Source organism: Mustela lutreola, chromosome 10 (assembly GCF_030435805.1).
Source record: "Mustela lutreola isolate mMusLut2 chromosome 10, mMusLut2.pri, whole genome shotgun sequence".
Lineage (NCBI taxonomy): Eukaryota > Metazoa > Chordata > Mammalia > Carnivora > Mustelidae > Mustela > Mustela lutreola.
The window spans coordinates 100,626,390-100,651,560 of record NC_081299.1 but is presented as its reverse complement, the minus strand read 5'-3'; the positions used below and the strand labels follow the sequence as shown (position 1 = coordinate 100,651,560).

Below are 25,171 nucleotides of genomic sequence, written 5' to 3'. Positions count from 1 at the left end.
GGAACTTTTCCCTCTCCAAAACTCTTTAATCTTTCAAAAACATCTTACATTTTCCTCACTTGGGAAAGTCAAGTTTGGACTATTCACACTGAATTAGAGACCTGTCTAGCACAATAAACCCTCATTAATTTTGGCAAACCAGGGGAGGTTAGTTTGAATTAAATTTCAAAGACAATTTTTTTTTTCACTTCTAAGAATAAACAATCCAAAACATGCTTTGAAAAAAGTTATTACCTAGGAGCTCTCCCTAGTAGTAGCAATGAGGTAATATTTACTGCAAGCGTACTGTATGACAGACATTATATTACAATCCTACAAGTTAGGCATTACAGGTGGTACCAACTGGCAGGATGTACCCACCCACATAGCTGTTACAATAATTACAATATTAAAAGCTAACCATTATGAAGTTTTTGCTACGTGCTGGAGGGTCTTGTAAGGGCTTCATATGTAATAACATTAAAATCTCTAACAACCCATGAAGTGTCTCAATAGGCTCTACTTCAGACAGGAAAACTAAGGCAAAGAATAGTAATTTGCTCCACATTATTAACTACTGTGCTCTACTGCCCAACTGTGAGCTAAAATTCTTAATTTAGATCTCTTCTTGCATCTCTGAACATGTCTAAATAAAATACATGGAATCAAATGGCACCCACTCAAACCTGTTTTTAATTCAAAGGAAGCAAATATCCTGCTTATGCAGGTCCATCACTATAAAAATAAGCCATTCACGAGAAGCTGAATCACATGTGGTTCTTTTCTTTCTCTGCCCTACATAACCCTGAGACACTGTCATATGAAGGTACAATTATTTAATCATTACCGCCATGGCTTCTTTTTCCTAATCTTGTTACCTTTCTTACTCTTCTGGTATTCCTCTTTTCTAATGAAAAGCTAATTAACACTGAAAGTTTTTATTTAATCAAGCTGTTCATTTTTATATAGTTCCATTTTTACTACAGCTGGGTTTTAAAAGTCGTCTTACCGAAGAGTTTGGTACTTTATCTAAATATTTTTTTTTTTAAAAGACTTATTTAAGAGAAAGAGAGAAAAAAAGAGAGGGGAGAGAGTGCATGTGCACGTGCAGGGGGAGGAGCAGAGAGAGAAAGAGGAAGAAAGAGTTTTCAAGCAGACTCCCTACTGAACATGGAGACCAACACAGGGCTTGATCCCAGGACCCTGAAATCATGACCTGAGCTGAAATCAAGAGTCAGCTGTTCAACCAACTGAGCCAACCCTCTTATCTAAATATTTTAAACATATTTTGAATTCAGGAGTTTTTAAATGCCATGTTTTCTACAATGATCATGTGTCTTCACCACCAGAAAGCTATCAAGAGCAGTTTAAGGATACTGTGAAAGTGGCAGGGAGGCATGACTAAATCTTTAAGTCATTTAGGATAATTTCTTGAAGGCAAGTTTTCATGCAAATATACTCAAATTTGGAAGTCTGAAGATGTGAATGGAATAGCTAAAGCTACAGAAACAGAAGACATACAAGATACTATTCTTCTGTCTCAATCTGTCTTCCCTTTACCTTCTTCATATCCGTCATGGGTATGTCCAGTGATGGGCAAAAAAGCAACTTCTATTTAAAATGTGAATTAAGATACAAATCTTCCTCTTTTATCTCCATCTCTGCCTTTCCTCATCATGGCATCTTCTGAAACTTGAATTTAAAGTGTAATTATTTCAGTTCACGTTCTTTATACTCTAGTTGTGAAACCTTTTTTTTTTTACATAAATTGGTCTACATTCTGCCCTAAAACATATCTTGAACATTCTTACCAAAGATATTTACTAACATTATTTACCTCCCCTACAATGTCATAATTCTGTCTAGGCTGCAACATTAAGTTATACAACTGGTATATGAATATCCGTAATAATTACTGTTATTTGTCATAATTAGTGTATCTCGAAGAATAAAACACTCCCTCACTCCCAGGAATATGCTATACTTTCATGAGAAGACTAATATTTTTCTTTCTCTCTAGGTAGTGACAGCCATGGGGTTCTCTGAAAGGCTAGGATTTTAAGAAAAAACCACTTGACTTCTTTACTTACTAGCTAGTAAAAATGTCTCATAAATAGATAAGTAAATAAACAGTCTTTCAATCTAGAAAAATTTTAACAATTCACTGATTCTTCTTATGATGGTCCACTAAGAAATTACTTGGAACACAAGCTGAAGTGAATAGTGGGTAATCTATCCCAGCTGTGAGTCTGGGCAGTTTCAGGATTTTTTTTTTCCTAGAGGTTAAGCCTTAACTAGCAAGTAAAGAAACTGTGTAATCATACTTAAACCCATCATGTCTTTTAAATGATTTTTCATTATTCAAGAAGAAGAATGAGTGAACATCAGGAGGAAAATAGTTTTCATCAAGAACTAAACTGGATTCTAAGGTTTACTTCTACTGCTTAAGTAACTTAACTTAAGGGGCCCCCGGGAGACTCGGTTGAGCAAAATCATGACTTCAGCTCAGGTCATGATCTCAGGGTCCTGGGATCAAGCCCTACAACAGGGATAGGCTCTGTGCTCAGTGGGGAGTCTACTTACTTACTACTCTACTTACTCTCAGAGGGAGCTCTGCCCCTCCCTCCCCTGCTGGTGCTCTCCCTCTCTCTCTCTCAAACAAATAAAATCTTGAAAGAAAGAAAGAAAGAAAGAAAAGGAAAGGAAAAAGAAAAGAAAGAAACTTGCAACTTAAATTGAGTAACAGAGTTTTTGCATCAGATAAATAAAGCCTCACTACAATTGCTGAACATGAGGTAACATGGATGAGGACATGTGGCTCTGTGGGCAGGCTTGATTTAATGCTCTTGCACATGAAATGAAATATTGGCTTATTTACCAGTGCTGCTTCCCAGCCCCACTGCCTATATCTTGGATCGTGAGTGAATCGCCATAGGTACCAATAGGTTTCAATTACTTCTGGACGGAGGATGTAATACTTTTCAGCCTGCCGGACTGCCACAGCCTCTACTGCACCGTCAAACTTGAATGATTCAGGACCCAGCTTTAATGCTGTAACATGACAAAAGAAACAAATGAGCACAATAAACCATTTGTGTTTGTTCGCCAGAGCTTCTTTTTCCCCTGAAAGAATGGGGTATAATGTAAAGTTATGTTCATTTTGTTTTATTTTTATTGTGGCTGTTTTGCAAAATCAGTGACTTTAAAAGATCCACATTTGGTTTTCCTATACTAGCCTTATAAATATTCTTATTATCCTGACATGAAATATTTCTCATACATACTGCACATCAACATACCGCTAAATCCAACTATACTGACAAGAGTCTAGTAATCCTCTGGCAACAAATGCAAAGCTAGACATAAGCACATTATATATTCTGTTCTGTTCAAAAATAAAATGAGGCAGATAATTGTACTGTGCAGAATAATTTTTTTTAAGTCAGAACAATTTTAAAGTCCTTTTAAATAGAACACACATATGTAAGAAAACATTTTAGAGCTCAGATCTTGAATTAGATTAAGGTGTAGATGATACACTTTTTGAGCATCCTACAGTATATAAAAAGCAATGTATTTTCAAACTTAAAGCAGTTTTAAAGATAAACTCTTCTCTCCTATGGCCCCTGTATATATAGTAAGGAAGAGATTCAAACTGTCAATCACCAAGAATTTCATCAGTATTGCCCATTTATCAATTTGAATAAAACAGGGCCATTACACATATATTTCAACACTACATTCTATTTTTTGAATGACATGATTTCCATTCAGGCTAGAATACAGCACTACATTAAAGTCTTTTCAATAACCTCTTTCTAATCACACCAAGCACCTTAAATCTGATCAATGTGAAGTCATCTTCCACTGGGATGTTGGGCTCACACATAATTACCATTCTCAGCTGCCATTTTTCTTTCCTTTTAGGGGTAGTTTCAAGGTCTCTCATCTCTTTCAAAAAATGCTAGACATTTTTATGTTTTCTCAGAAAAGAAAAGGTAAAACAAGAACTATAATGCTGGGAGACCACAAACAGAACCATGCCACAGTTGCTGGCACGACATGGGTTGCTGTAGCAAATTTCAGCACTACAAGGGAGACACTATAAGCTCTAAGTAATCCCATACAAATGTGAAAACCAAGTCTTTCTCACCAACCATCACCTCCAAGAAAATACACAAAACCAAAAGCCTTGTACCAATGGTTGATTGTTCTACTGAAAGCAAATATGTGATCCAGAAGAATTTACCGCTAAGTCTAAGAGAACTAAAGCAGAACTCAAGCAAGAGATTTTCAACCTGAGGGTCATGAACTCTGTGACAGGCTCCAGAAGAAGACAGTGTTCTGCCAAGAAGCCTGTGAAACCATATGCATAACTCTGTGTGCACATAAAGCTTTTACCAGCTAGCTCTTCAATGGGATTTGAGGTTAGGATTAACCAACAACTCATCAATATTTTTTGTTAAAGAACTTCTATCCTGTTTATTAACAAGGTCAGGATATGGTCAAATATGATTTGGCATTTAATAAATGTTTTTAAAATGACAATAAAAGTTGGGGCGCCTGGGTGGCTCAGTGGGTTAAAGCCTCTGCCTTTGGATCGGGTCATGATCCCGGGGTTCTGGGATCGAGCCCCGCATCGGGCTCTCTGCTCAGCAGGCAGCCTGTTTCCCTCTCTCTCTCTCTGCCTGTGATCTCCGTCAAATGAATAAATGGAAAAAAAAAATGACAATAAAAGTTAAACACCATAAGCAATGAGATGATAGCAATCCAATAGAGTAGAGTAAGTCATTTTATCTGAATTTCTTGTGTTTTTCCTTTCTCAAAGAATGAATGCTAAGAGGTGATCATATGAAGTTTTCAAATGTTAATCTTAAGGCTAATGTTAAATGAGACAGTAACTTCTGTAATGATAATACTGCCTGAACTGGAAGTAGAAATTGGCTGCATGATACTAATATTTTAAACTTCTCACTAAAAATTCTCTCTCTCTGATTGGCCATTCACAACTTCACAAAAAAGACATACCAGGAAGAGAACATATCTGCTTTGTGAGAAGTTGGTAAATAAGAATGCACAAGCCTAAATTATGTACCAATTATATCCATTAGGCTGGTCAAATCACTAGTTTTGTGTTTCTGAGGGCATTATTTCTTAGGTGTTCCTTTGTTTAAGAATGATAAAAAATAATTTCCTAATAATCTTGCACTTAATTTCTATTTTCTAGCTTAAATTTCCCATTTATACTTATACTTCACTTCCAGAAGGAAACTAACTAATCCAGCAAGTAAAAATGAGTTGAAACCATAAATAATTTAGTACCTGGGTAAAAAGAACTCTAAGAGGATGCAAAAATCATATAATGTAAGCAAACTGAAGAGACATGCACAAATAAAAAAAAAATCAGAATAAAATATCAAATGTGACAAAGGTCAATAGTAAGACAGTGAAAAATACATTTAAAGGTGGCATAGATAAGTTTGTAAGGCACAGGGCTCTTCCAGATAGAGTCTGTAGAGATGGGAAAAATAAGCATCTTAGGTCAGGAAAAGTAATCCAACAAAAGATAAAAAAGCATGAGGAATATACTGGGATAGGTGGTTGGACTTCAGTTTCAGAAGGCTAACAGTAAAGGAAGAACTTAAACTATTTCCCTATTAACTTCCTTTAAGGAAGAAAAGAGTTATGTCCAAAACTCCATGTCTAATGGCTCTCTTGTCCACTGAATATGTTATATGTATGTAAACATTAAAATTTCTCCCAAAATGTAATATACTGCACTTGGTCCAGGGAAGACCTTAGCCAACTTCAGTAAGAAGTAAATTAAATTAATTAAGTCATTATTTTATTCATGTTCAGGAGTTTTGGGGTTTTTTGTTTGTTTTGTTTTAAATCTAGAAACGGGGGTGGGGGACAGTACTCTTAGACTCTAAAGTCTAAGACCTCATTTGGCACCAATTCTGCCTTATATCTCAGAATAAACTGAAATAATCTATCAATCTAGCTTCCCATATAGATACAATAGGTCTGAAACTACACTAAGTTACTACTTGGTTTCATGAACAGATTCAGCAATGTTTCCTACAAACCTTGTTAAATTATTTAGCAGAAGACCATGCTCATCAAGAAGATGAAATATGAGGACTACCAAATTTTGCATTAGTATTAATTCTAATTCCAATAACAAATGAAAGTGAAATTCCAAAGTCTTTATGGTATGAATTCAGCTAGAATCACTACTAAAAAGTGAGTGGATATTTTTAAATAAGCCGGCCAAAAAATTCTAGCACAGCTATACCAAAACACAGGAGATGTAATTACCAAGTGGGAAGGAAGCAACACTAGGACTCTACCGTTTAATTAAAGGATTTAAGTCGAGATTAAAGATACGCAAAAACAGTGAAAGACTTGAAAATACAGGACACAAATCAAACAGTTATCTTTTGGGGCATACCATGGCAAAGAAGGTCACAAGGTCACTGACTTGCCATGTAATAGTGACCATGAGAACCAACATACTGAGGAAGACAGGGTAGGTATTGTTGTTCCAGTTTTTTGCAGATGGAGCACCTGAGTCTTAGGCAGGTTAAACGAGTTGTCTAAAGCTCAGAGATAATAAATAGTGGAACATGGGGCTTTTCAATCGTAGGCACATTTCCTTTCTACAGTATCACAGTACTTCCTATCAGCATCAGCAATGTCTATGAAATGTGACAGTCAGGGAATCCTCTCCTAACTCTGGTATTCTATAATTCCTCAAAGGTAGGAGATAGGTCTTATTCACACTTTCATCTGCAAGCACCCAGTGTAAGGCTTGGCACATCAGAGGTGTTCACTTTTAATGGAGTGAATAATTAATAGCATTAATTATTAACAATAGTATATCATATTTTTAATATGTCTGCTCTGTAAAACCCTACAATTTTTTTTATCTTTTATTTCATTTGTGGTCGAAACCTGCATAACAAGTCTCTATCATAATAAGCATACCAAATATCCATTGTGATCCTCAGGGTTTTACTGATTTTAGCTGTATTTTAAATATACACTTGATACTCCATATGGTCAACATGTTAATATAACTTAGCTTCTACTTATAATTAGATCACCAACTTTTTAAGTACTACATACAAACACTAATCCACTCCAAAATAACATCCACTTCAAAGTCCTTTTGACTTAGTTGTTTTTGTCAAGAAATGGAATCCCTGAGTTACTGAGGGAACTAAAAGGTCAATTTCACCATAAGTTCAACTCCTTATTATATAAATCCTAAAATGGAAATTCAGTTATTTCATAAAGGCAACTCAACTTCTGAAATCGCAAACAGAAATTACTAGTTTTTAGTCTTTTTGTGAACTCATTTTCCATTATTTCATATAGAAACGCTTTTTTAAAACTAGAAAAAAAAATCTTGGAAGGTCTACTTTAGTATTTCTCAATCCTTTTTGAAGTCTGTTAAAAAACCTGATTGCCGAGGCACCTGGGTGGCTCAGTGTGGTTAAAGCCTCTGCCTTCGGCTCGGTCGTGATCTCAGGGTCCTGGGACCTCAGTCCAGGGCTCTCTGCTCAGTGGAGAGCCTGCTTCCCCCTCTCTCTCTGCCTGTCTCTCTGCCTACTTGTGATCTCTGTCTGTTAAATAAATAAAATCTTTTAAAAAAAAAAAAACCTGATTGCCTTCTCTCTCCATGAAATTTTGATTAACAACTCATCAATATATTTTGTTAGAGAACTTCTATCCTGTTCATCAACAAGGCCAGCATTTGATCAAATATGTTTATCTATCCATGACTGTATATATATCTAGTCTTTATATATTTCAAAATAAAATAAATAAAAATATTTTTCCCCACCCCTAAGAACAATCCTTTTCACCACTGAGAACCATCTCATTTTCCAAGTAAGGACCCTGCAACCCAGTAATATTACATAACATAACATATTTGCCTAAAGCAACAGAGGATCCTTTTTGTCTAAGGCACAATTAATCCCCAAATTATCGGTGAATTGACTAAGAGACTACTAAAAGACCCAGATATCAATTATACATTCAATATAACTACTATTATTTTTTGGTCATTCTTATTTTCACAAGAGGATATGCAAGACAAGTAACCCCAATCAGCCAATTCTGTGTTCTTTTAAGTAACTAGTTTTACAGAAGCTGAAATGAATGGCTAAAATGGATTCTTACTATATTAAAGTAAATAATGTCATTCCACACATCCTCAAATGCCCCACCTGACATGCTTAAAACAATTTCTTAAAAATCTTTATTAATAAAATCAGTAGAATTCAGAATAATTTTTAAAAATGAACACATCTCCAGAATTAAAATTAAAATTCTTAAAAAAATGATTTACTGTATTAGAATAACTATTTTAAAGCGACAAATGCCTATATATTTTCCTTCTAATTCCTGGATATATTTTTAACTTAGAGGTTGTTAGTCTAAGTGGTTAGTGTTATTAACACTCTTACCAGTTCTGTCATATGACTCATGACATGTACGTGCAATTTCTGCCCCTAGCTCTAAATAATGACCAGCTTTATCCGTTCTGGAACCATCTGCTCCCAGTGCAAACATTCCCCCAGCAAAACAGGCCAAATGCCCCATCTTCTTTTCCAAGTGCCCATTTTTCCATTCTCCAATAAAGGTGAGACCTCCTCGGGACTTCTTAATAAGATGTTTCTCTATAGCCTGTAAGAAAGAGTAGAAATTCAAAATTTTAGAAGCAAAGTGTTAGTATTCAAACTTATTACATTCTTCAAGTTATCATAAAACCTTAATAGGTAATAGGATATTCTACAAATCAGTAACTTTCCCTACCTGGAAGAGTTAATTTATAAAAAGTAAGTTTTGGAGAGCAAACAAGTCACACAGAATCTTGAATACCGCATCACTACCAGGATAAAGACAAGGTGGGAGACAGAAGACTGACCTAAAGACACAACATGACCTGCATTACAGGTGTTCTTCTTCTAGCGCTAAATGGAATTCATAAGAATCAGTCAGTTGAGATCATGATGACAAGTTATAACCCAAAAGGTTCTATCAATCTATTTTCTATTTCATACAGTAAAGCTGAAGAGGAGGATACCTAGGTTAATCAGAAAAATATGATTTTGGTATTTAGTAAAAATGGTCTCTCCTTTTCCTCGTAACCACAGCTCTTGTCAAAGCGCTTTTAAAAGGCACTATTAGGTGAGGCAGCTTGTATGCTATAAAGCTTTCAAAACCAGTTAGAAGTTTAAATGTCACCCCTCAGCCCCTTACTTTGCAAACCCAGGTATCTGTTTTGGGTGCTGTGTCATGGCGATGAGAGGCCATGTGAAAACAGAGTCCATCTTCCTGGAATGCCAACTTTACTCAAAAGATGTGGGGATGGTAAGAGAAATATTTTACATTCAACTTGAATGTAACACAACATAGTCTCCAACAAGTACATTTAGCTTTATAAAAATTAGATTTTTTAGGAGCTCTGTTCCTTTGGACTATGTTCTCAGACTTTGCTAGGAGGGGCTATAAATTAGTTCTCTGCCTTTAGAGATAATTCTATGGAAAAGCCTAAGAAACACCATTAATCCAGTTCTCTTTGGTGAAAAGGATTATATACAATTAGAGACTACACTTTTTGGACAATAAAAAAGAATAAGACTTAACCCATATTTTTGTGTGTTGTTCTCTGACAAGTTTGGTAACAATCAGCTCTGGAAAAATTTATTGTGTATTTCTTACAATGATAATGTCTGCTTTACAGAATTGTAAGGACTATGCCTCATTCATCATCTTATACTCCATAAGTGTAGTATGCAGTCAATAAATGTTCAGCTAAGAAGTCATTTTATAAATAAGTGGTAAATACTTGTATTTGGGCTGTCAGGGGAATTGGGAATTGGGTCGTAAGGAAAAGAAGAGACTAGCACTGATTTCTAAGTTTTGATTATTGTTTTAACTCCACAAATGAAAAGATTAGTTTTCCGAATACAAGGACAGTATTTTTCATCTTTGTGGGCCTCATGGCATCTGCTGTGTTTTCCACAGGAAAGGCACTCAATAGATGCCTACCCAAGAAACATTTACTGAATGCCTACAATGGACTAAACACCATATACCAAATTATCAGTCTAGCATCTGTGCATTCTGTAAATTAGAGGGACTTAGTTCCCCCAAAAGTAAGGCTATAAAAAGAATAAGATTCTTGCTTTAATTTAAAAACACAATAGCTAGAACTCTGAATATTGATCATCAACCACAGTCAGAATGGTGTTGTTATATACAAAATTATACAAAGTCAACAAAGTCTAAATGTGTTTCTTTGAAAATCCAAACAACTCTGATGAAGAAAAACGTAGAGAAAACATAATTTAAGAATATCAAGAACAGGAGAGGAGGGTGGGAGGATGGGCAAAATGGGTGAAGGGTAGTTGGATACAGGCTCCCAGTCATAGGGATACAGGGAATCGAGTCAGTGGTACTGTGATAGTGTTATACGGTGACAGGTGGTGGCTACGCCTGCAGTGAGTACAGCAGTAAGGACCTGTTGAATCACTACACTGCACACCTGAAACCAATGCAACATTATGTGTCAACTATACTTCAGTGAAAATAATAAAATTTAAAGAATATATATATATATATATATATATATATATGTATAGAAAGAGAGAGAGAGAGAGAGAGAGAGAGACTGTTAAAACCTGATTTTTAAAAAATATTTTATTTATTTATTTGGGGAGGGGGACAAAACCAAGAGTCAGATGCTTAGCTGACTGAGTCACCCAGGCGCTCCAATACAACTTTAAAAACCGATTAAAATCACTCAAGGGCTATGGGTTTGTGCTGGATCGGAAAGCAAATAACTTAATAAGTGGGTGACACACTTCTCTATTTCACAGTTTTTGCTTGGAAATATCACATATAAGTGCTTCCAAGACTGAAACCTTTCCCCATTTTAAACTGTCACAGCTTGTAAGAGGTGACAGACATTTATATCTATTTTATATAAATATGAAATAATACAGTAAAGTGGCTCAAAGCACAGGCCCTGGAGCCAGACTGTTCAGTTCTAGGCTCCATCACTTGCTAGCTTTTGTGAACTTGAGCAAGTTACTCAACCTCTTTGTGCCATGAGGTTCTCAAGCATAAAATGGTAGTAAAGATGAAATGATTTCATTTCATGTAAAAGGGGTTACAACAGCTCCTGGTGTGTGGAAAATATTAGGTAAGTGTTTTGCCCTTATTATTGATCCATATTATTGAGTAGGTTCAATATCAGCTAAAAGAAGAAATGTTTATGAAAATATATGTAAAGTCACAAGTTTTTCCAGTCTGTGTAGACAATAACTAAAAGTAATCATAATAAATGTTCTTACATAAACCATTACTTATTTATTCTTCAACAATTTCTTTAAAATGCCACAATAAAGGGGGATGCCTGGGTGGCTCAGTTGGTTGAGCAGCTGCCTTCGGCTCAGGTCATGATCCCAGCATCCTGAGATCGAGTTCCACATCAGGCTCCTTGCTCAGCAGGGAGCCTGCTTCTCCCTCTGCCTCTGCCTGCCACTGTCTGCCTGTGCTCATTCTCTCTGACAAATAAATAAATAAAATCTTAAAAAAAAAAGCCAGAATAAAGGAAAATACAAGACTTTTAGATTAAAATACTAAAACTCTACAGTGAGGGCAAAGAATCAAATGCACATAGGTGGTCACTGGTCACTACGAAACACACTGTATATTCAAAGAATGTTAAACAGGTAAGTGTTCTGGCAAGAATTACCTCAATAGCATCATCATACATTTTTCTTGCCTCGTGGTCTGTTTTATCTGACATCAACCATGCTTTTAGTAGGTATTCATAAAAACTGTCTCCCAGCCCACCAACTGATGTGTGATCTGTAATAAAAGAAAAAGGAAAGGATGAAGGTGGAGAAGAGAGAAGACAGAAAACAATGAAATAATCTTTTTCAAGTATAATGACTATTACTGATCAGTAATTTAAAAATTATATTGACAGCCTTGTTTGCAGCATACTTCAAATTCAGTCCAGTAAAAATATGCCCTTATCACTTCCCTCTGCATGTATATCCAACTTTCCAGAAATCCCTTTCTGGGGACGGGGTATTTCACATACGTAGGAGTCTTTCTTCAGCCATAGAGTTTGTATACCATCACACAATCATACTTTTCCAAAAGTGAAAACAATTATCTTTCATATATTAATGACTTTAACTATACAATCTGTAAGATTAAACATGAGATACGCTTGAATCTGATGTTAACTAAAAAGAGCCCATTTTTCTCTAGGATGGTTAGTGATGATTTCTGTGCCATAGACAGTAAAGTAAAATAAATCTAAAAGGAGAAAAAGCAAAGAATTTCTTTGTAGTAAAACTTTGCATACTATAATAAGCTATTGAATGGATACACTTGATTGCTATTTATATAACTCTTACTTCATATGTCTGCCCTATGTGTATTCTTATTCTACCCCATCTATACTTTTAATCCTATCCAAGGCAACAGCACAATCCCCAAGGCAACACTATTCTTCTATCCCTTTCCATGAGCCCCATTCTACATTCTTAAACTTTGCTTAAAAACTCACATCCTCCCTGCCCAAAAAAGAAAAACAGCACATTTTTATGACTTGTCGATCATTCACAGAGTACCAGCACTGGTTTCCGACTTTAGTGAGGAAACGATGGACCACTGGGTGGTTTATGAAACAGCTGGCTATCCGTTTGGGGGAACATGCATAAGCTCACAAAAATAAATTTGTGGTGGATCAGTGATTTAAAAGTAAAACACAAAACTGTAAGTATTCCAGAAAAAAATACAAGAAGATGTCTGCCCTTCCTAAGCAGATAATGTTCTTAGGCAAAACCCAAAAGAAAAGATTTATAGCATCATCTGGTACAAGCTACCATAAATGAATTTATAAGACAAGAAATCGAATAGGGTATTTGCAGTATATATGACAGAAATAAGGATTAATACCCTATACAAAGAACTCTGATAACTAAATAAGGAAAACTGCTTCAGAGCACACACAAATTATTTAAAAAAAGAAACACAAATTGATAATTAAAATAAGAAAGAAAGATCAACTCCATTAGTGACCAGAGGAAAGCAAATTAAAACAATAGGTTCCATTTTTGTTTATTTAATTGGCAAACATTTTTTAAAACTCACACCATCCAATGTAGATAAAGTTACGGTTCACAGGTGCTGGGAACAGAGGGCAATTTTTGTAGTTGCTATCAAAATGTAACTACATTTTCTACTTCTGGAATTATCCTCTAACAAACACTTGCACAAATACACAAGTATAGATGTTAAAAAAACAAACAAACAAAAAAAAGGTCATCAGAGCCCTGTATCCATTAATAAAAACGTCAGATAACCTCAAAGGTCTAGGGATGTAGCTACATAAATTACAGTATAAACAGACTGTAAGAGAACACGTAATCATTAAAGAGGATCAGGTGAATCTTTCATCTGCTACTGGGAATACATCTATTATATGCTGTTAAATAGAGGGAGGGCAAGTTTCAGAAAACCACAGTTTGATACTACTAAAAATTTGTATGTTTAAAGAATATTATTGTAACATAGAAAAGGTCCGAAAAGACAGCCGTGCACAGTGATTACCTCTAAGAAAGTAGCCCTTCAATTTTTACTGTATATATTTATGCATTATTGGAATACATGTAACTCATGTGGTTAAATCATCTTCTGTTATAGAAATAAACAGGGGAAAGTGCCACCATTCACTTTAAACATGATCTCTAATACTTTAGTAATTCGCTTGTATCCTCAATGGCCTGCATCTCAAATGCTCTTATTTCTCACATTTTTTTCTTTAGACCTAAGTGTACACTTGAATGAATTCTTACATCTATACACTCACAAATCCACCAAAATAAAAATATAGAGCATTTCCAAAATTCCAAAATCTCCCTCATGTGGCCCTCCCAATCAATACTCCAACTTCCAAAGATAACCATTTTTCTGACCTCTATCACTAAATGACCTGTCAAGTTCACATAAAATAGCCACTCATATGAAGTGGCTTTCAAGAATGATTTGGGAGCTCAATGATCTCCTTTGTTTTCCATCTAGAAAAAGCCCCCTGCCTTATGTAGGCTTCTGAGTCTCTAACATTTAAAGTGCTTGGGTATTAGGGAAGACACTCAGAGGAAAAGAACACAGTTTTCTCTCAGACTGTAGAGGAAGATCACAATTAGATTTCTAAGAGCTTTTAATACTTGTCATACTTACATTTAAGAATTTTATAATGATGGTAATATATGACAATGGGTTTAAAGGCTAAGTTACACTCAGATGCTAAATTAGTTCCAACAGACTTAAATATTTTAAAGTTACTGGAAATCATAAAAGATAACACATATTTGTAAAATATTAAAACAATATGGAATTGAGTAGACAGGGAACGTCCCTTATATTTAGGGACAGAGAATATACATAAAGCAGAAATGTTGAGGGGTGCCTTTGGGTCCATTATTTGCTAAAGAACCAGAAGACAGTAATTTTTTATTTGGCGAGGAACTATGTTAAAACAGCTGCATAAAACAACTATGACAAAATGTCACCATCAAAACTGTTACTTCAGTGTTGTGGTCATGTCATGATGTCTTGACTCACTTGGTAAATGATGTCATTTTATCTTACCAGCTGCCCAGTCTTGTCTTGGGCTTCTCATCAACTGCTTAAAAACGTGCTTGTTTCAGTTGTCCTCCTATTTGCCTGTCTGTGGTCTCCCCTGTTTTTCCTTCATCATTTTTCTTTCCAGCCCCTCAGGTGTGTCACTTCCAAGTACACAGAGTCCCTCCTATGTTTATTTCATTGCCCTTGAGGCCTTCCTCCCCAAGCTGGTTATTCTCTCAGGGGTACTGTACCTGCTTTCCCAAGTTGTACCATGGTTTCCTCAACATGTCATCTTGTTTACATTTGTTTTACTGTCATATTCTTATATAATTTCCCAGAAAGGACTATGTGGATCATAACTATACCTTTATTATGCTCCCCTTCCTAATTTTATATTGTAAAGGTATCACATTCCAGGTTGGAAATCCTCTTCCCACAGAGGTTCTCAAAAGTACTGCCCCAATGTCCCGTGACATCGTGTCATGGGCGAGAGACATTAGCAATACTATTTTAAAGGCTCAACGTGTCCTCTTTTCTCCAATCCCCTTCCTCAAACTCAACTGGCCTTTCTAAGCTCTACATCTGCATTTTGATACTGTTCAAATGTTTTCTTACATTCATTGTGCTGGGCACTATTCCAATAATAGATCTGCATCTTTCAACTCTGAGAAAATTCTCTTCCATTATTTATTTTCCTCACTTCACCTGCTTGTTTCTCTCTTCTGAAACTCTTACTAGTTGGAAACTGGACCTCTTGGATTGATTTTCTATTATTCTTTACTCTCAGATTTTATCTTTTTTTTTTTTTTTTTAAGATTTTATTTATTTATCAGAGAGAGAGAAGGGGAGAGAGCGAGCACAGGCAGACAGAATGGCAGGCAGAGGCAGAGGGAGAAGCAGGCTCCCCGCCGAGCAAGGAGCCCGATGTGGGACTCCATCCCAGGACGCCGGGATCATGACCTGAGCCGAAGGCAGCTGCTTAACCAACTGAGCCACCCAGGCGTCCCTACTCTCAGATTTTAGTCTCTCTTAGTCTTCTTCCTCTATATTCTGGAATTATTTATTTATTTTTAAGGATTTTATTTATTTTTTGACAGAGAGAGAGATCACAAGTACACAGAGAGACAGGCGGGGTGGGAGGGAGCAGGCTTTTCACTGAGCAGAGAGCCCAATGCGGGGCTCGATCCCAGCACCCTGAGACCACGACCTGAGCCGAAGGCAGAGGCTTAATGCACTGAGCCACCCAGGCACCCCTGTGATTTTTTTTTTAATGTTTTTATTTTAGTCCTTTCACTGTGGTTTTACTGTAAGCAATGCCACTTTTCACCTGTGAGCTCTTCTCTGTTCTCTGTTTCTTTTTTCATAGTACTGTATTCCTATTTTATGAATACATCATCATCTTAGAGTTCTCTAAAAAACTAGGTATGCTTGGGCGCCTGGGTGGCTCAGTGGGTTAAGCCTCTGCCTTCGGCTCAGGTCATGATCTCAGGGTCCTGGGATCGAGTCCCGCATCGGGCTCTCTGCTCGGCAGGGAGCCTGCTTCCTCCTCTGACTGCTTCTCTGCCTACTTGTTATCTCTGTCTGTCAAATTAAATAAAATCTTTAAAAAAAAAAAAAAAACTAGGTATGCTTGTTTATGGAATTGCTTCAGTCTCTTCCAGGATCCCCTTTTGACTTTAAATATTTTTCACTGTGAAATTTAACATACACATGGAAAAGCATATAAAATTCATTATACAGAATATTTGTATAATCTCTACTCAGAAGAATGCTAGTGCCCAAAAACCTTTCATGTACCCTTTCTCAATTATTATTCCCAGATCCCCAAAAATAACCATGATCTTAATTTTCGGTTAAAAAAAATGTAATCACTTTTTTATATGGTTATCATCTGATACCCTCTCCCAACCACTACTGTTTAACTTTGTCTACTGGTGTATTTAATAAATGTTATATATTCTCTTGTGGCTATCTTCTGTATCTCAATGCTCTGTGAGAGTCAACCACGTTGTTGTATGTATGTGCTGCTATTTGATATCCCACTGCATCAACCAACCACTGTTTATTTATCTGTGTTAAGACTAAAATTCTGGGTAGTTAGTGGGGGTTTCCTCTACAGAACAGGGGATACTCTTCCACTGAACAGACTAGGTCTAGTGAACATCACTAGGTCTCTCTCCTGAGTGGGAATTCTGACTGGATGCCTTCTGTGGAGGCAAAGTTGAGGAAAGGTAGGCCAACTGCCAGGTTTCGCCTTAGAGTCAGGAACAGGGTATTTGTTGTGAAACTGGATCTGCTTGAATTTTAGAATAAAGGGAGGCTTTATTCTGGGGTACTAATATTCACATGGAAAATTTTAACTTCCTCTTCAATGAAATCACTCAACTTTTTAAAAAGAAGTGCTACAGAGTTTTGTCTATCTGAAAATTCCAGGATGAGTTGGTGCATAAGAATTTCAAGTGGAGGGGCACCTGGGTGGCTCAGCTGGTTAAGCCACTGCCTTTGGCTCAGGTCATGGTCCCAGAGTCCTGGGATCGAGTCCCACATGGGGCTTCCTCTTCTCTGCAGGGAGCCTGCTTCTCCTTCTCCCTCAGCCTTTCCCCCTCCTTGTGCTCTCTCTGTGTCAAATAAATAAATAAAAATCTTTAAAAAAAAAAAAAAAAGAATTTCAAGTGGAGCACTTGTTTCCTATAATGACTTTCAATAAATACCTACTATTAACTCTACTCCTCACTTATTTATTCAATTATGTTTACCTATTGTTTATGAACTCTGAATCATTCTGGAATTTCATCAGTCACCCTTTTATAGTGCTCTTTTACTATATTCTAGGTTGCGCCTTTCTCAGGTCTACTCACACACTCCCAGCTACAGTGCATTACACTAATTTGTTTAAGCAAATTTGTTTAAATAATCTTGCCCATTATGATCTCCCACTTACCTCCAAATCTCCTTACTCTATTGAGTTAACTGCTTTCTACATTTTTCTGTACTTCCATTTCACTGTGGTCTCTAGGAAGATGGTTGACCACAGTAGTGAAGTTATAGTTCAATCTTCCACCATGAAGCAGAAGTTCTAATAAAACTTTCTCAAATTTGAGTTCTTTCTGGATAACTCTGCAATTTGTTAATGCTATATATGTATGACTTCTCCTTCCCTGTCTCCTGATCTGCTCTCAGGTTGTCCTATCTTCAATAAAAATCAAAGAAGATAGGAACTTAGGGCATCTTGGTTTACTACAGTATTTCTGGATGGTGTGGGACTTGTAAGCTTGTTACCACTCTGTAATTCAGGATGATTTTAGGGGGAACATAGAAAAACCTTTAAAAAATTGTCATAGTCATGGGGTGCCTGCTGGCTCAGTTGGTTAAGTGTCCAACTCTTGCTTTTGGCTCAGGCTGTAATCCAGGATTGTGAGGCTGAGCGCCCTCCATTAGGCTCTACACTGGGTGTGGAGCCTGCTTAGAATTGTTTCTCTCCCACTCTCTCTGTCGTCATCCTCCCCCGACCCCCGCAAAAATAGTTGTTATACAATGGCTATTGTCAAGATGATCTTTTAACTTCATACAAGATCACCCTGTCCCCCAGAGCACATACCAACAACAAAGGATGAAATAATTATTTAAAAGATATTCTACACTTGAAAACAAAATAAAAATTGTAGTAGGTAAGAAATACAAAGAAACTCAGTGTTAAAAGCAGGAGCTTCTATTTTTTGTAAATAAATAAATACATCCAGAAGTTTACTTCCTCCAACATAATGGGATTCAAAGCACTCACTCATGGTGGAACTCGGGGTGTGAAATTAAGTTTCCTAGACTAGCAAAAGGAAGCAGAAACAGCTGCAAGACTGAGACTAGGATAAACTGCTACATATTTGAGCAAACAGATGTGTTATATCCTTGGGAAAACTGACATTCCAGTATAAAAAAGACCCAAGTTCTGAACTGATGAGCCAATGGAAGCATTAATAAAACTGCCAGGAATGGAGCAGTAAGTAGTGAAAGTGGAAAGAAAAACGTACACGTCATGAAGCTCTCACTGAAACTGAACTTACAAATGAAAACTCCAATGCACATAAGGAAAACTCATCAGTAAAGAACTCAACTATGCGAATGGGAGAATGTACTACACCATGAAAAAGTAAATAATGAATGCAAGTTGGAGCAGTCACTTTGGAAAACAGTGTTGGAAATTCCTCAAAAAATTTAAGATAGAGCTGCCCTATGACTCTGCAACTGACTACTGGGTGTTTACCCCAAAGATACAGATGTAGTGAAAAGAAGGGCCATCTGTACCCCAATGTTCATAGCAGCAACAGTCACAATCGTGACTGTGGAGCCAAGAAGCCCTTCAACAGACAAATGGATAAAGAAGATGTGGTCCATATACACTATGGAGTATTATGCCTCCATCAGAAAAGATGAATACCCAACTTTTGTATCAACAAATAGAACTGGAGGAGATTATGCTGAGCAAAATAAGTCAAGTAGGGAGAGTCAATTATCATATGGTTTAACTTGTTGTGGGGCATAAGAAATAACATGGAGGACATTAGAAAGGAAAAGTGAATTGGGGTAAATCAGAGGGGGAGACAAAGCATGAGAGAGTGCACTATGAGAAACAACTGAGGGTTTTGGAGGGGAGGGGAGTGGGGGGATGGGCGAGCCTGATGGTAGGTATTAAGGAGGGCACATATTGCATGGGACACTCGGTGTGGTGCAAAAACAATGAATCTTGGAACACTGAAAAAATAAAATATAAATAAAATAGAAAAAATAAAATGTAAATTTAAAAATTTTTTAAATAAAATAAGTTGGAATTCTTCAAACCAAATAAATAAATAAATAGTGCAGCTACCTTCTGAAAACAAGTTTAAAATAAGTGTATTTAAAAAATGTACCAAGAGGGGGTGCCTGGGTGGCTCAGTGGGTTAAAGCCTCTGCCTTCGACTCAGGTCATGATCCCAGGGTCTTGGGATGGAGTCCCACATTGGGCTCTTTGCTCAGCAGGGAGCCTGCCTCCCCCTCTCTCTCTACCTGCCTCTCTGCCTACTTGTGATCTCTGTCTGCCAAATAAATAAGTAAAATCTTTAAAAAAAAAAAAAAAGTGCCAAGAGAATAAGTGTATAAAGCCAAAACTGATCAATTTGCACTGAAAAGTTGGCAAACATAGAATATAAAACAACTATTTAAAAACTGATATATCAGAGAAAAAAATTAGACAATGAGTCTGATAACGGCCTTGTTTAATATGCTGGTAAGTCTGAGTTGCCTTAAAGGAAAGCAGACTCTGCAAAACTACGAGCAGCCTGAGAAGAGATACTCATTGGCTTGTTTCTTTATATAATACCCTACAATGCTTTGCACAATTCTTACTTAGAGAGTGCTCAATGAGCAATTATTAAATGGCTGACTTCCTATTTTCAAGTGTGAATAGCATTTCACAATTAATAACCTGAATTTTTTCTTTTTGGGGTAGGTGCCTGGTTGGCACAGTCAGGTAAGCATCCAGCTCTTGGTTTTGGTTCAGATAACGATCTCTGGGATCATAATATCAAGCCACATGTCAGGGTCCGTGCTCAGCATGGGAGTCTAGTGGAGATTCTCCCTCACCCTCTCACACTGATGAACGTATTCACTCTCTCTCCATAGATAAATGAATAAATAAACCTTTTTTTTAAAGGGGGCATTTTTTTCTTTTTTAAAATGAATTAGATCACATTTTTTAAAAAAATGATTCCGTTTTCAAAATCTTTCACTCTTTTTCAGTTTAGGGCAACAAATAGTTATGAGGTAAATAATAATACCTAACACTTAATATTTACAAGTCCAACAAAAAAGTTTATAGAATGAATGCATTAACTACCTTAAGTACTCATTATTTCAAGTTTCAATAAAATTTACACGTGTACATTTTTAAATTTTCCTAATTCCAATACTATGATGTCTATAATTGTAGTATATTCAATTGCTTATATGAACTATCCACTGAAATATAATTTTAAAAACCTTACAAAACTTCATTCATGTGAATTATCAGAAATACACACAAAAGTCTTGATATTAAGGTTTTCCTTAATATTTAATTTTCTTATAGCTCAGCATCCAGATATAGTATTTCAACTATTGAGGGGACTGTAGTAAGAATGTATTTTCTTTCTCTCTCTTTTTTTTTTATTATGTTCAGTTAGCCAGCATATGTTACCATCCTAAGTTTTTGCTGTAGTGGCCAACAATTCATTAGTTGCAAGTAACACTCAGTGCCCATTCCAACACATGTCCTCCTTAATACCCATCATCTGGTCACCCCATCCCCCTACCCCCTTCCCTTCTATAACCCTCAGTTTACTGGCCCCGGAGTCCAGAGTCTCTCGTGTGCATTAACATGGATGGAACTGGAGGGAGATTATGCTGAGTGAAGTCAAGCAGAGAAAGACAGTTACCATATGGTTTCACTCATATGTGGAACATAAGGAATAGAGCGGAGGACCACAGGGCAAGGGAGGGCAAACAGGAAAGAAATCAAGAGAGGGAGACAAACCAAGAATGTACTTTCTAAAAATAACCAAATACCTAAACCCCGTTTCTCTTTTCTCTTAAAAGAGTTTAAATTTACTCTTGCTTCTTTCCTCCTCACCTACTTGCTTCTTGTTCCCCTATATTCTGGCTTTGGCCTACAGCACATAGCCAAACCAAAATGGCCTTCTACAAGCCCAATACATTGAATAAAGAGTACGTGCAAGAGATGATTAGACCATAAAACAGCACTGCGAAGGGTGAGGCAGTAAGGGTGATACTAAACTGAGGGAGAGAACGGAAGGCCCAAATTAACCAAAGGGAAGAAGAAATGAAGGAACAGATTTTGGAGTTACTAAGAAGGTAAAAACAACAGGACAGGAATCTGGCCAGACTGTGAAGTTTCTGGCACAGGCCAGATTATGTAAAATACAGATGAAATAAGGAATCCCAATGAAGAATAAATTTTAAAGAAGAGATCATAAGCTCAATTTTGTACCTACTGAGTTTCAGATACCTACAAATAACCAGGAGACAAATATCCTGTATGTGGGGAGGTGGGATATAAGTTTAAAACCCAAGCAAAATTAGTAATGAAATACTGATTTACATCAGGGGTGGGAGTGGAAGGGCAATTTTTTCTACAAAGGGACAGATAATATATAACCTTTGTTGCCTGCTCCTGTTTTGTTGTTGATAATGATTGTTTAAGCCCTTCAAAAATGTATAAAAAATTTTTAACTGGTAGGCCATATAAATGCAGGCCAGAGACTAGCCTAGTTGGCCAGCTGCTGATTTCGTATTTTACAGATATATAGGACACAGTTTGTCCTGTTAACAAGAGAGGAGGTATGTGAGGCAAAAGTGGAAAAGATAAGAATTCCTAGGAATATGAACATTTAAGAAGCTAAGTGAAGAAGAATATGAAACCATTTCCCATCCCTTTTTTTTTTTTTTTAAAGATTTTATTTATTTGTCAGAGAGAGAGAGGGAGAGAGAGCAAGCGTAGGCAGACAGAATGGCAGGCAGAGGCAGAGGGAGAAGCAGGCTCCCTGCTGAGCAAGGAGCCCAGGACGCTGGGATCATGACCTGAACCGAAGGCAGTGGCTTAACCAACTGAGCCACCCAGGCGTCCCTCCCATCCCTTTTAAAGCAGACTGGTACTGTACTTGTTTTATCTAACCGAATGTGGTAAAAAGTAACATCGTGCCAGTTTCAAGCCTGATCCTCAAGAGGACTTATGCGCTTCACTTCTTTTTATGGGACCTTGTTACTGCCATGGAAATAAGCATGGTATATAGCCTGATAAATGGTGAGAGACCGAAAGTAGGGCTGAATTTTCCCAACTGGGGCCGTGCTAGATTAGCCAGTGTCCAGACAACCTGCCAGCTCACTTGGACACATGAGTTAAGTCCAGACAAGACCAGCAGAACCTCTCAGTCAACCCGTAGATTTTGAAGAAATAATACATTCTTTTAAGTCACTAAATTTTAGAGTGGTTTGTTATACAGAAATAACTAACTAACACACTGTTCTTTTTTGGATCAGTCTATAGGACAGTCGCTGGGCCACGTAAAAAGTTACTTTTAGTGGAGTGGGAGAAAGCAGAGCCCAGAAGGCAATGCATTAAAAGAAGTGAACAGGGGTGCCTGGGTGGCTCAGTCAGTTAAGCAGCTGCCTTTAGCTCAGTTAATTACGTGCATTGGGCTTCTTGCTCCATGGGGAGTCTGCTTCTCCCTCTCCCTCTGTCTGCTGCTCTGCCTGCTTGTATTGTCTTTATCTCTCTGTCAAATTTAGTAACTAAAATCTTTCTAAATAAATAAATAAATGGGGTGAACAGAAGGCAAATAAGAAAAAACAACAAATATAAACATTTCTTCAAAAGACTTTATCATGATAGGAAGAAGAAAGCTGGAGTGTCTGCTAGAAGGGGCTATGGCAATGAGGAACAGCAGAGTGAAATAGAAGGGTTTTTTGGCAATAAGAAAGGAACCTGAAGGTTTAACACATGGTATAATCACAATGGGGATACCAAAAAAGAAAAACTTCAGGAGTTCAAAGAGGAGAGAATACAAGACCCAGGTCAAAGAAAAAATACTGGACAGGATCTGAGACTGAAAAATAGAAATAAAGTCCAGTGACTCAGTAAATGAACTTACAGGTAGAAAGATCTCCTAAATAAGGATCTTCACTTTCACTCTTACTTAGGAAGTAAGGTCGTCTAGGTAGCAGTGAGGTGAAGGGGTATGGTGACCAACTTTTAAAAAACTACAAAAGAGGCAGTCTGTGAATAATAATAGTTTTTAAAAACTAGGAGCACAAAATGGGTCATACAAGAAGCAATAGTGAACAAAGAAATTAACACTTTGAACCACAAGGTTATGATGAGGTTAGGCAATGGAGCAATATAAGTATGCTAGAGTTCTCATCTTGCTCAAAAGGAAGATCCAGTAATGATTAATTCTAAATGTCATTAGAAAAATATAAATAATCAGGGCATAAGTTAAAATTCAAGGGCAATTGTTAGAAAAGATGAAAATATATATATCAATTTTTAAACAAGTAGAGAAAGAATATGAAACAAAAGACATAAGGCAACAAGGGGAGGATATTTTAAGAATGCATAATAATAAATAGGGGAAAAAAACAAATAAAATAAAAGAAATAGACTTAGAAAAAGACTTGGGTTTTAAACCAGGATGAAGTAATAGTTTACCCTGTAACCTAAAATAGCCAAAAAACAAAACAAAAACAAAAAAAAAACAAAAAGTCAAACAAAGAAAGAAAAACCTGAACAATATACATGAAATGATGGTTTTATGACACTGAGCATTAGGTAATAAAGGACAGTGATCTCTGAGATATGGAAAATAAACAAGGGGCGTTCTAGGACTACCCCCAGAAAGTTTCCAGGCAGAAGCACAGGGAGGAAAAAATAAGGCACAGCTCAGAAAGTCCAAGGCAGCTAGGATTCCCAGACAGGATACCAGAGAAAAGAGACCTGCACAGAAAGAGAAATCAGATATCCGTAAAGGATTTCCTTGAGTATCCAGTGGGGTACTGAGCAGCACACACGTGTGGGAATCTGCCTGAGACTGGGAAAAGAACCACATGAAAGGTCTGCAGGGGACACTGCCTAGGGCTCACAAAGACCCTACTGGTAATAATGCCTCTTCCCATGAACCAGACAAGAAAATTCATACTTCAAGGGCAATCAGAGTAGAATATGCAGAAGATAATTAGCCTTAGACTGAGCAATGTATCAGATGCCCCTAATAAATCATAAAATTAAGACAGGTAAAGGTCTAAGAGTTTCCAAGTTACTTAACTGTATCCCTGAAAAAAACTTCAAGATTTCTAGGAAAACAAAAATATCTGGCACTCAAACAAGATAAAACTGACAATGTCTGACATCTAGTCCAAGATTACCAGGCATGCGAAGAGGCAGGAAAGAAACAACTCACAATGACGAAAACAAGGAACCAGTCCAACCTGATCCAGAATTGACACAAATGGTAGAATCACCAGAGAAGAACATTATAAGTTACTGTAACTGTGTTACCTATGTTCAAACAGGTAAGCAGAGACAAAGAAGATATAAAAAGATCCAAACTGAACTTCAAAAGATGAAAACTACTGTATGAGATACAAACAAATACAGTGGAAGGGTTAACAGCAGATCGGACAATACATAAGAAAAGATTAGTAACTTTGAAGGCACTGCAACAGAAATTATTCAAGATGAAACAGAGAGGGGGGGAAAAAACAAAGAAAAAAAAGTATCAGCGAACTAAGTGGTCTATTATATGGACAATTGGAATCTCTGGAGAGACATGACTGAAAAATTATTTGAAGAGATAAGGGTTTTAATTTTATTATTTTTTTGCAATAGTGTGATTTATATAAACTATTTTTGTTTTAATATTTCAACTGGATATATCTAATGTGAGGTATACATTAATTCTTCTCCACTAATATTAGCTGGCCTATAGTGCTGTGTAAG

The 25,171-nt window shown here is 36.8% G+C and overlaps 1 protein-coding gene across 2 annotated transcripts in view; it reads right to left on the bottom strand.

The window, feature by feature from the left end:
* The window catches only part of MAN1A2 (mannosidase alpha class 1A member 2), a 195,967-nt gene that overhangs the window by 28,345 nt on the left and 142,451 nt on the right, over positions 1-25,171 (bottom strand). The window contains exons 9-11 of one of the 2 annotated variants that reach the window (XM_059137472.1): positions 11,759-11,874; positions 8,460-8,679; positions 2,936-3,030 (exon numbers count right to left, since the gene is read on the bottom strand). In XM_059137472.1, the coding sequence (XP_058993455.1) occupies positions 2,936-3,030; positions 8,460-8,679; positions 11,759-11,874 (431 nt within the window). Of the gene's footprint in view, positions 1-2,857; positions 3,031-8,459; positions 8,680-11,758; positions 11,875-25,171 lie in introns of both variants that reach the window. The other variant, XM_059137471.1, reaches the window with a different exon arrangement.